General features: G+C 36.5%; 2 protein-coding genes across 4 annotated transcripts; one reads left to right on the top strand and one right to left on the bottom strand.

Annotated features, from left to right (window-relative positions):
• Positions 1–1203: 1203 nt before the first annotated feature.
• On the bottom strand, positions 1204–5295 carry LOC124882459. The gene is made up of 5 exons (XM_047388869.1): positions 3541–5295; positions 3011–3343; positions 2591–2869; positions 1682–1846; positions 1204–1238 (listed from the first exon to the last, which is right to left on the bottom strand). Exons 1-5 carry the CDS (start codon positions 3593–3595, stop codon positions 1204–1206), a joined length of 867 nt encoding a protein of 288 aa, XP_047244825.1. The 5' UTR covers positions 3596–5295.
• A 21-nt stretch (positions 5296–5316) lies between these two features.
• Positions 5317–9801, top strand: LOC124881707. 3 transcript variants are annotated; one of them, XM_047387445.1, is made up of 10 exons: positions 5317–5717; positions 5918–6247; positions 6389–6667; positions 7411–7578; positions 8022–8108; positions 8192–8220; positions 8613–8687; positions 8779–8847; positions 9093–9214; positions 9368–9801. In XM_047387445.1, exons 1-10 carry the CDS (start codon positions 5663–5665, stop codon positions 9384–9386), a joined length of 1233 nt encoding a protein of 410 aa, XP_047243401.1. In that variant the 5' UTR covers positions 5317–5662; the 3' UTR covers positions 9387–9801. The 3 variants fall into 3 exon arrangements, with proteins under 3 accessions (XP_047243401.1, XP_047243402.1, XP_047243400.1); XM_047387446.1 differs by having other exon boundaries at positions 5915–6247; positions 8631–8687; XM_047387444.1 differs by having other exon boundaries at positions 5915–6247.
• Positions 9802–12574: the final 2773 nt, after the last annotated feature.

Here is a 12574-nt window from a genome sequence, read left to right as displayed (position 1 = left end):
CAGGGTTTGGAGGGTCTCCTAATGTGAGATAAAGATTATTACTGTGACTCGAGTCTCAGACTAGAAACCAAAGTCAAGTCTCAAGTCTTCAGAGCACAAGTCTTAGTCTAGTTTTGGCAACAAAAGTCTGGATCTGAATCAAACTCACCATCTCTGAAGATTTTTAAAACATTACAACTGATGTAAGTAATGTGTTCAGATGAAATTACAATCAATGTGAGACATCAAGCATAGCAACAGTTGCTGATGATGGTCATAGGTTGAATACAACATAAGGATGAGGTACTGATCCATTCAGGCATGACTGAGGTCCAACATAGAAGTCCTCAGTTAACCCTGCAGATTTCTTTGTCCGACAGCACCCTCTTCTGGACTCAAAGAGAAAACACACACCTGCCAACGTAAAAGATTAAATTAGAGTTAGTAGAAAGTAATTTAATTAAATATGGGAAAATGTAAAATCGAACTTATTTCTTGTTTGACATATTTTACAGTATTCACAAAAGTAAAAACCATAACTGTTATCAACAGTAAAAACTGTCTCACTGTTTTGGTTTATTGACGGTAGCATAGAGGTTGCTGTGATGATCAGAGGCTGCAGCAGCAGAGGAAGAAGCTTTCACAGTGCTGTAGGTCACTGTTCCATCTTCATCATCTTTATCCTGGACCTGAGAGTTAATAGGCAAAGCAGGAAGTGAATAAATGATGATAAAAATGAAATGAGAAGCTGCTATTAATCAACACAGCAAAGTGATTTATACACAGTGATAACAGCTGAGTGGAAACAACAGATCATCTCAGTCTGAACAGTGAATATTTATCTTCTCAAGTGAAACAAATGTAAAAAAAAAGGTATTTTCTTCATTCAGATGCATCTTTGGATTTGACCACTTAAGCTACTCAAACATCTTACATTGATGTTGCTGTTGGTCTTCTTGATGTAGCTGATGGAGGCGTAGGCAACATCACCTTCAGGATCATCCTTTGCAGTTTGCACAACACAACAGGTGTTAGGTAACATTAGAAATGCTTATTCTACAGAAAATAAGAGGTGCTAAAGGTGTTTATCTCACCATGTTCTGATTGGATCCTCCTAGAGACTGAATCCCTGCAGGGATCAAGTTCTGTTCCTGGATAAAGTGAAACCACTGTACTTCAGATTAAGTTTAAAACTCTGTTCCTGTAATCTGCAGATTAAATCTGCTACACTTCAGCTGCTGCAATGGTTTTCCAGACGTCTGCAGAAACACAAAAACATTCAACTTTTTTCTTTCTAAGATAAACGTTTGAAGAAGTGAAGAGACTAACTGACCTTCAGTCAGACAATCAAGAACTGCTTTAAAACTGAGGAGGATTTACACAGATCACCTAAGTCACAGGTGTGAAACTCCACTCCTCGCGGGCCGATGGCCCGAAACATTTAGATAACTCTCTGCTTCATCACATAATTAGTTCATTAGCGGGACTCTGAAGAACCTGACTGCATGATGAGGAGGTAACTTAGCCGTTTGATTGAAACAACTCACCAGTTTTGTTTCTAAGTATATTCAGACTCCTGAGTAGATTTTGCAAATACCACAAATATACTGACAGAGATATAAAAATGTATTAGAGATAAAACCACATAAAGAAAAGAGTAAATTTAAAAAACATTGAAATTAAACATTAAGATCATCACTACCTTTAGAGTTTGAAAAACCACTTCCTGTTGTGGGTTTGATTGATGTTCTTTTTCCAGGTTCTGCTGTTGGCATCTTTGATGTAGGTTTTGCTGTAGTGGTCGTTGTTGTTGTTGCTTTAGTTGTTGTTGTTGAAGTTTGCATCACTTTAGTTGGTTGTGTCGTACCTAAAAAAAAAAAAAAATAACAATTATAAATCTATATATGAACCACACTGTCATGTTAGCTGGATTGTTGGCAGGACCAAAGTTCAGGCAGGAACTTAGGATCAGAATTATGAGAAAAGTGATTTAATAAATAAAACAGCAAACAGCAGGGACAGAAAACCAGGTGATGAAACAGGTCGAAGGGCAAAAGCAGAATAAACAGAAGATCCCAGCAATGAAAAAGGAAAACCAGAGAGCTTAAATACACGGGGAGGAGTGAGGAAGAGGCACGGCAAGCAGGAGAGAATAATCAGGTAAGAAATGAGTAACAACTGAGACCAATGAAGGGAGAGAGAGCTGAGGGAGGAGAGAAAATGAACAGGAGCAGACAGAGAGGAATACAGGGAAGAAAGTTAATAGAATATTAATACAAAATAAATACAAGTATAAACTAAAAACCTATTAAACAACAAATGAACACAAATGGCAGCAACTAAAGAAACTAAACAGGGAAGAAACAGAGATAAATAAAGAAACCCAAAACTCAAACACCTAACACCAGAGGATCATGACAAACAACCCAAACATTTCCAGGTTAGAATTGTTTTCTGAACTACAGTCGCAGTTAAAGTCTGAAGAAGACTGTTATGTTTCCATGAACCATTTCTACAGAAGCAAACTGTCATCTTTAAACTATAATTTTACAGAAGCAGCTTTTTATCAACAGAAGAACAAGTTATTGTAAACATCTCATCATATTCTCACCTGGTTTATCTCTCAGAGGTGAAATCCTGAAGGTAAACTCCTTCATATCTCCTCTGTTAGGTTTAACTTGACACCTGAACACCTCAGATCTCTTAGATGTTAAAACATGAGGAGAAGTTGGGAAGCTCACACTGGCTGAACAGACAGACTGAAGTGGATTTATTTTGATATTTTCAGCATCTTTGTTATCATACAGCCACTTCACTGTGTGTGAACATCCTCCATATGTCAACACAGAGCAGATCAGGATGGTTTCATCACTGTTCTTCTGTTCAGAAACTGATGAAGATGGAGATATTGTGACAGTAACACAACAAAGTTAAAACTGATTTCATCACTTTAGTCGTAGTTATTATATTTTATCAGTTTCTGATGTAACAAAATATTTAGAATTGAAAACAAATTGATATAAATACTTACTGTTAATAACAGACAGATAGACATCGGAGTCTGATCCTTGTTGTTTTTCTGATGCATCAAACTGTCTGCAGATGTAACGACCAACATCCTCCACTGAGACCTTCTTTATAACCAGAGAACAGTTTGCTGTAACATTCAGTCTGTCTGGTTTAGTTCTGGCATCTTGTTGAAACTTTCCATCTTCAAACAGTGTTTCTGCTGTATGTCTTTGACCAGTGAATAACCAGGTAGTTTTCTCACAGGTTTTCATCATGTTTCTAAAACATTCAGCAGGCAGAGTGACTTCATCTCCATCTCTGACAACAACATCAGACCTTTGTTGAGCTGCTGCTGCTGAGGAGATGACAAAAAGTAAATCAGGAATATTCAGTTTCTGTGTCCAATAATTTACATACAGAAATTATCTTTCATCTTGAAAAAGATTTAAACAATCTAAAATTAGTCTAAAAAGTTTACTTTTCGTTAAATACATATTAACGAATTGTTTTTTAAAACCAGCTTAAAAATAAATGGGTATAACTATATCTTACCTGTAAAGGTTCGCATCAGTAAGAAAAACATTGTAATCCAGCTGAATTCAGCCATCGAGCGTCTCTTGTTCTCAGTCCTCCTGCTGTGTGACTGACTCTGGTAGAGAAATGGAGCATCTACTTCCTCTGACTCGCATGACGTCGCCTAACTTCCTTAAACTGACTGATGGTTAGGGTTTTTTTTAACCTAATCTAGTTTAGACATGGTGGAAATGCAGTCAGTCCTGTCAGAGGTCACAGCAACCTGAACTGATTATACAGAATGGTCCAAAGGTTCAAGGATTACAGAAATATAACTTTTAAAATGAATGTCTTCTCTGTTTAAACAGCAAAACGTTCAGAGTGAACAGCAACAGACTGTAAACATTAAGGTTTCTGACAATGAGGTGTTAAAGAGAGGAAGAAGACAAAGGTGTGAATGTCCAGTTCCTCTTCTCACCTCCATGATGTAGTTAAGAGGTTAAACTGATCTCAGACCCATTAGTTCCTCATGGTACCACTGAAGGGTTTATTTCTGAGAACTAAAAGGGAAATGTTCTGTGAGAATGTGAACAGGAGCTCTAAAGAGTTTAAGGGTTAATGATGAGCAGATGGTTGTCATTCTGACCAATCTGACCCAGTTTAACCAGTTCTACTGCTGCTCTGCTTCCTGAACCAGCGAACATCCATGTAGTACCGTTACACTTCTGTTGACCATCGATCACTTAAGAACATCTCAATGTGACTTTATCTCCAGCTCTCATTAAAACAGATGTTTTATTTGCAGAGACTGTTAGAAGATAAAACAGGACCTGAAATATTAAACCTGAACACAAACTCAGTGAATGCAGCAGATCTATCAGTTATAACTCTATACAGATGTTTTCTGTCTTCCTACCTGTGAGCTGCAGGATCATTAATAAAAACCCTTGAATCCATCTGAGTTGAGCCATTGTGCGTCTGTTGCTGTCACACTGAGAACTGTCTGACTGCCTCCTGAACACAGATGCAGCTTCTACTTCCTGAGACTCACCACTTCCTCACACTGACTGATGGTCAGCTTATTGCTCTATTTGGTCAAATCATCTAGTTGATTTAATTAAGCATTTAGGACTTGATTATCGCTTATTACTTTTAATGCATTATTATCAAGATCCATATTAAGAGCAACAAGATGCTTTGACTAAAATCAATGGTAACACCAGGAGGACATTTTGTTCAGCCCCATTAAATGACATAACAGAGGATGACATGCAAGAAGTCTTCAAAAGAGGAAGAAGACCAGCATCTGAAATTTGTGAGGTTGTATTTTACTCTTAAAAAACCTGCTTGTTCCCAGTTAAACATCTGAAGTGTTTTTCTGTGAAATGATGAGGAAGTGTTTGATGAGAAAGTGTTGAACAGCAGCAGCAGAGCTCTGGAGGTTTTAACCCACAATGACGAGAGAAATAACGTGGTTAGCACATTGATGGCTGCCATTTAGACGCTCATCAACTTAGTTTATTTTAAAGCTGCAGCAGGAAATAACACATTTGCAGACACAAACTTATGTTTAACTGTTTACGGGTATTAAACTTCTTAGACACCAAATCGGAAAAATGGAAACTATCTTTTAAGAACTTGGAAAGATCTATTAACAGATTAAACATGCAGACTGAAGGCAGTAAATAAAGTAAACACAATGGTCAGAAATAAGTAAATACATACAGATTATCTTAAAACAAGTAATTCAGCACAGTGCAACATGTTCAATAAGGATAAGAAAAGAATAATTAGACACTTCACACATTTGTCTTCTTCCTCTCTTTAACACCTCACTGTCAGAAACCTTAATGTTTACAGTCTGTTGCTGTTCACTCTGAACGTTTTGCTGTTTAAACAGAGAAGACGTTCATTTTAAAAGTTATATTTCTGTAATCCTTGAACCTTTGGACCATTCTGTATAATCAGTTCAGGTTGCTGTGACCTCTGACAGGACTGACTGCATTTCCACCATGTCTAAACTAGATTAGGTTAAAAAAAACCTAACCATCAGTCAGTTTAAGGAAGTTAGGCGACGTCATGCGAGTCAGAGGAAGTAGATGCTCCATTTCTCTACCAGAGTCAGTCACACAGCAGGAGGACTGAGAACAAGAGACGCTCGATGGCTGAATTCAGCTGGATTACAATGTTTTTCTTACTGATGCGAACCTTTACAGGTAAGATATAGTTATAGCCATTTATTTTTAAACTGATTTTATAAAACAATTCGTTAATATGTATTTAACAAAAAGTAAACTGTTTAGACCAATTTTAGATTGTTTAAATCTTTTTCAAGATGAAAGATAATTTCTGTTTGTAAATTATTGGACACAGAAACTGAATATTCCTGATTTACTTTTTGTCATCTCCTCAGCAGCAGCAGCTCAACAAAGGTCTGATTTTGTTGTCAGAGATGGAGATGAAGTCACTCTGCCTGCTGAATGTTTTAGAAACATGATGAAAACCTGTGAGAAAACTACCTGGTTATTCATTGGTCAAAGACATACAGCAGAAACACTGTTTGAAGATGGGAAGTTTCATCAAGATGCCAGAACTAAATCAGACAGACTGAATGTTACAGCAAACTGTTCTCTGGTTATAAAGAAGGTCTCAGTGGAGGATGTTGGTCGTTACACCTGCAGACAGTTTGATGCATCAGGAAGACAACAAGGATCAGACTCCAATGTCTATCTGTCTGTTGTTAACAGTAAGTATTTATATCAATTTGTTTTCAATTCAAAATATTTTGTTACAACAAAAACTGATAAAATATAATAACTACGACTAAAATGATGAAGTCAGTTTTAACTTTGTTGTGTTACTGTCACAATATCTCCATCTTCATCAGTTTCTGAACAGAAGAACAGTGATGAAACCATCCTGAACTGCTCTGTGTTGACATATGGAGGATGTTCACACACAGTGAAGTGGCTGTATGATAACAAAGATGCTGAAAATATCAAAATAAATCCACTTCAGTCTGTCTGTTCAGTCAGTGTGAGCTTCCCAACTTCTCCTCATGTTTTAACATCTAAGAGATCTGAGGTGTTCAGGTGTCAAGTTAAACCTAACAGAGGAGACATGAAGGAGTTTACCTTCAGGATTTCACCTCTGAGAGATAAACCAGGTGAGAATATGATGAGATGTTTACAATAACTTCTTCTTCTGTTGATAAAAAGCTGCTTCTGTAAAATTATAGTTTAAAGATGACAGTTTGCTTCTGTAGAAATGGTTCATGGAAACATAACAGTCTTCTTCAGGCTTTAACTGCGACTGTAGTTCAGAAAACAATTCTAACCTGGAAATGTTTGGGTTGTTTGTCATGATCCTCTGGTGTTAGGTGTTTGAGTTTTGGGTTTCTTTATTTATCTCTGTTTCTTCCCTGTTTAGTTTCTCTAGTTGCTGCCATTTGTGTTCATTTGTTGTTTAATAGGTTTTTAGTTTATTCTTGTATTTATTTTGTATTAATATTCTATTAACTTTCTTCCCTGTATTCCTCTCTGTCTGCTCCTGTTCATTTTCTCTCCTCCCTCAGCTCTCTCTCCCTTCATTGGTCTCAGTTGTTACTCATTTCTTACCTGATTATTCTCTCCTGCTTGCCGTGCCTCTTCCTCACTCCTCTCCGTGTATTTAAGCTCTCTGGTTTTCCTTTTTCATTGCTGGGATCTTCTGTTTATTCAACTTTTGCCCTTCGACCTGTTTCATCACCTGGTTTTCTGTCCCTGCTGTTTGCTGTTTTATTTATTAAATCACTTTTCTCATAATTCTGCTCCTAAGTTCCTGCCTGAACTTTGGTCCTGCCAACAATCCAGCAAACATGACAGTGTGGTTCATATATAGATTTATAATTGTTATTTTTTTTATTTTTAGGTACGACACAACCAACTAAAGTGATGCAAACTTCAACAACAACAACAACTAAAGCAACAACAACAACGACCACTACAGCAAAACCTACATCAAAGATGCCAACAGCAGAACCTGGAAAAAGAACATCAATCAAACCCACAACAGGAAGTGGTTTTTCAAACTCTAAAGGTAGTGATGATCTTAATGTTTAATTTCAATGTTTTTTAAATTTACTCTTTTCTTTATGTGGTTTTATCTCTAATACATGTTTATATCTCTGTCAGTATATTTGTGGTATTTGCAAAATCTACTCAGGAGTCTAAATATACTTAGAAACAAAACTGGTGAGTTGTTTCAATCAAACGGCTAAGTTACCTCCTCATCATGCAGTCAGGTTCTTCAGAGTCCCGCTAATGAACTAATTATGTGATGAAGCAGAGAGTTATCTAAATGTTTCGGGGCATCGGCCCGCGAGGAGTGGAGTTTCACACCTGTGACTTAGGTGATCTGTGTAAATCCTCCTCAGTTTTAAAGCAGTTCTTGATTGTCTGACTGAAGGTCAGTTAGTCTTTTCACTTCTTCAAACGTTTATCTTAGAAAGAAAAAAGTTGAATGTTTTTGTGTTTCTGCAGACGTCTGGAAAACCATTGCAGCAGCTGTTGGTTCTGTTCTGCTTGTAACGGTTGTTGCTGTAGCAATCGGATGGAGAAAAACTAAAGGTGAGATCATTTCAAAGATGCAACTTTCTAACTAAGTAAATCTTTATTCTTAGCAAACAAACTGCATTTCTTTTCTTTTTCAGGAAACAAAACATGGAAGAATAAAAACACTGTGAGTCTAAAAGAAATCAAACTTTCATACAAAACAATATTACTTTTTGAAAATTAAGAGTTTGGGTTTTGTTTGAAAGAGAGTTATGTCATCAGTTGGTGCCTTTTGTTTTTAAAATAACCACAAACTAATCTGTCAGTTAAAACCTTAAACTGCTTCTGATATACATATAGCAGAGAGTATAACAGAGGATTGGGTGAAAACAGCAGGAAGCTGAACAACATATAATTAACTGAATCATGCCAGAATCATCTCTATCTCCATCATGGTGGAAAACCTTCAAACAGCCTCAAATACAATTATATAAATGTTATATTAATTAAAAGCTAAAGTGTAGCAGATTTAATCTGCAGATTACAGGAACAGAGTTTTAAATTTAATCTGAAGTACAGTGGTTTCACTTTATCCAGGAACAGAACTTGATCCCTGCAGGGATTCAGTCTCTAGGAGGATCCAATCAGAACATGGTGAGATAAACACATTCAGCACCTCTTATTTTCTGTAGAATAAGCATTTCTAATGTTACCTAACACCTGTTGTGTTGTGCAAACTGCAAAGGATGATCCTGAAGGTGGTGTTGCCTACGCCTCCATCAGCTACATCAAGAAGACCAACAGCAACATCAATGTAAGATGTTTGAGTAGCTTAAGTAGTCAAATCCAAAGATGCATCTGAATGAAGAAAATACCTTTTGTTTTACATTTGTTTCACTTGAGAAGATAAATATTCACTGTTCAGACTGAGATGATCTGTTGTTTCCACTCAGCTGTTATCACTGTGTATAAATCACTTTGCTGTGTTGATTAATAGCAGCTTCTCATTTCATTTTTATCATCATTTATTCACTTCCTGCTTTGCCTATTAACTCTCAGGTCCAGGATAAAGATGATGAAGATGGAACAGTGACCTACAGCACTGTGAAAGCTTCTTCCTCTGCTGCTGCAGCCTCTGATCATCACAGCAACCTCTATGCTACCGTCAATAAACCAAAACAGTGAGACAGTTTTTACTGTTGATAACAGTTATGGTTTTTACTTTTGTGAATACTGTAAAATATGTCAAACAAGAAATAAGTTCGATTTTACATTTTCCCATATTTAATTAAATTACTTTCTACTAACTCTAATTTAATCTTTTACGTTGGCAGGTGTGTGTTTTCTCTTTGAGTCCAGAAGAGGGTGCTGTCGGACAAAGAAATCTGCAGGGTTAACTGAGGACTTCTATGTTGGACCTCAGTCATGCCTGAATGGATCAGTACCTCATCCTTATGTTGTATTCAACCTATGACCATCATCAGCAACTGTTGCTATGCTTGATGTCTCACATTGATTGTAATTTCATCTGAACACATTACTTACATCAGTAATAATGTTTTAAAAATCTTCAGAGATGGTGAGTTTGATTCAGATCCAGACTTTTGTTGCCAAAACTAGACTAAGACTTGTGCTCTGAAGACTTGAGACTTGACTTTGGTTTCTAGTCTGAGACTCGAGTCACAGTAATAATCTTTATCTCACATTAGGAGACCCTCCAAACCCTATAAGCTGCACTTAATACTGAGGGAATACAGGGATTAACAGATGTTAAGTGAGTCAAAAGAATAAAATAAAAAGTGCATTGTTTCATTTATTCAGGATTAACAGTTGAAAGAATCATTTTACTGTTTTTCTTTTAACATAAAAGCATATTAATATCAGAATCAGAATTCTTTATTTGTCATTGCTCCACATGGGTGCAATGAAATTTCCAAAAACAGAACAAAACAGTGCAGGCAAGTAGTGCAAATTAAAGAAAATAAATATTAAAAAGTTTAAAAAGTTATAAAAAAGGACTGTGCAGGTGGAAAAAAAGATATATATACAAGATTATTTAAAGGTTTATATCAGTAATGGGGTAAATGGTTTTGTTTTTTTCAAAACAATTCAAAGCAGCTCATAATGGTTTTTTGCATGTTGAATTTAATGTTAAAAGATAATGGTTATTTGTTAATGTGTTAAACTAGTCCTAAGGAAAAGGATGTGAATTCCTAATTTACATCCATCTGTTATAGAGCGACTAGACGCATTTGATGAGAAAATATTTAGTAGTTTTTAGAAACTGGACTCAGGTCTGGGCCATAAGACTTGGTACTTGACTTGGACATGTCCCTGAAAGACTTGAGATCCCTGATGGTTTTGTTTTTCACTCAAGACATATTTTCTGCAGATCCTTTGGTGAGATATTTTGTCACCATGCCCTTCACATTGTGAACAGGTTGACAAGCCTCCTTCTTTTTTGTTTTTCATTTATGTCTTTTAAACATATTTAAAAATTCATTCTCTATTTATATCCATCTTAAGAAGTGCTATTTGTCTCACTCCTTTCAGGGTTATAAGGGTCAGTTTTTGCTTCCACGTTTATTTGCGGATTTATTTAGAATTATTTGATCCATACAAATCTTAATGTAATTCATTATCTGTTTGCTACTTTTGCTGTTTCACTGCATAGTTTTTTTCATTTATTAGAGGTTACTCATTATACGTTTAATTCATTTATCACTGATTTGCTTTTATCTGCTTGCTCATCATGTTACTTTATTAACATTTCATATTTTGCATCTTATTATGATAAATTATATAACCTTGACAATGATGAACAATTGCCTTGATTCTCTGAAATAATGTATATTTGTAGAAAAATAATCCTTTCACTCACAAAAAAATCCACCTCTGATGTTAATTTTTCAACAGTATCCATGACTCCTTAAAATCCCAAATTTTTGACCCATGAGATCTTTTGTTCAAGGTAGATTTTAGATAACTTTTTTTCCTGTGCTTTAAAATGACATTCAGTTGTCATAGTTACATGGGACTAAATTATTGCTAGGAAACCTTACAGGGGTCAACAGTATCCAGTCTGAGATAATGGTACTACAGAGACTAGGGCAGGGATGGTAGACTAAGGTTGTAGAAGTAGCAGAGCTCCCCCTGGTGGATGTCAAAGAGGATGCATGTTGGAGTGTATCTTTATTTTTGCTTAATGCCAGTAGCTTTGTCCCTTGTTCTTTAACAAATTTGTGTTTTTAACCTCTGTAAAAAAGAAGTTTGTGTTACATCTGATTGTCTGCACAATAATAAAGTTTCAGTGTTTTGAACTCAACTGATCATAAATATCTCAAAAAGTCAAAAAACAAAAAAGGTCAATTAAAGCCAATCCTACAGATTTAAACTCAATTACATACATTCTAATATGATCCTAGTTATTAAATAATTCGATCAAGATTATTCAAATTGGATAAAACATTTGAATGTTTTATCCAACTGTGGATAAAACCGCTGCACGATGGCACAGTTGGTAGCACTGTTGCCTTGCAGCAAGAAGGTCCTGGGTTCGATTCCCGACCAGGGTGTCTTTCTGCATGGAGTTTGCATGTTCTCCTTGTGCATGCGTGGGTTCTCACCGGGTACTCTGGCTTCCTCCCACAGTCCAAAGACATGCCTGTTAGGTTAATTGGTCACTCTAAATTGTCCTTAGGTGTATGAATGAGTGTGTGCTTGGTTGTTTGTGTGTTGCCCAGCGATGGACTGGTGACCTGTCCAGGGTGTACCCTGCCTCTTGCCCATAGACTGCTGGAGATAGGCACCAGCTCCCCGCGACCCACTATGGAATAAGTGGTAGAAAATGACTGACTGATTTTTCTATCTAAGGAAACACAGCAGATTGCATCGAGTCACTGAGTTGCAGCAATCACTCCTGCTGGATAAGCATGTTGCTGCAGTGAACTATTGATTACATATAGGGCCTGATCTTCATAGATCCTAAATAGGTGGCGCTAAATAGCTTGCACAGAGCATTTCAAACGTGCTAAATCTAGACGCAAAAACAGCACCTGCAATCCGTTTCAGGCTTAATAAATCACTTTGTGGGTTTTTGCAGGATTAAACTTGCATTTTCTCCCATAAAGTTGTGCATTGGGATCATTATTATATGTTTTGCATATTTATGAAGGCCAACACGCTAAAAAGTTTGCGCCTGCATGTAGGAAAGGAAAACTCCCCTTTAACAAGAAGAAACCTAATGGCAGTAGACTATAGCTGCTTTAGTGGCTTCATCTAAGAGAGAAACAGCTAAAGAGATAAGCTCTGAGCTTTCAGGTCTATAGGATGAAAGAAAGCACATACAGCATGTTGCAACAATAGCTTAGCCAATTAATTTGTATAGAAGAGAGACATGACACCTAGAGACAGAACCAAGTGTATCATCTACAGTATAAATGAATAAAAATGCAAGGGTAATAAGTTGGGTTTTTCATACTTGAACCATGTGAACAAAAGCATCAGTAAAGGGAACGGATGCTTCAAAAGGTAGAAGCTAA

This window comes from Girardinichthys multiradiatus, chromosome 15 (assembly GCF_021462225.1).
Source record: "Girardinichthys multiradiatus isolate DD_20200921_A chromosome 15, DD_fGirMul_XY1, whole genome shotgun sequence".
In the NCBI taxonomy this organism is placed as follows: Eukaryota; Metazoa; Chordata; class Actinopteri; order Cyprinodontiformes; family Goodeidae; genus Girardinichthys; species Girardinichthys multiradiatus.
The sequence above is the reverse complement of the archived record's forward strand: the minus strand, read 5'-3'. Positions and strand labels throughout refer to the sequence as shown.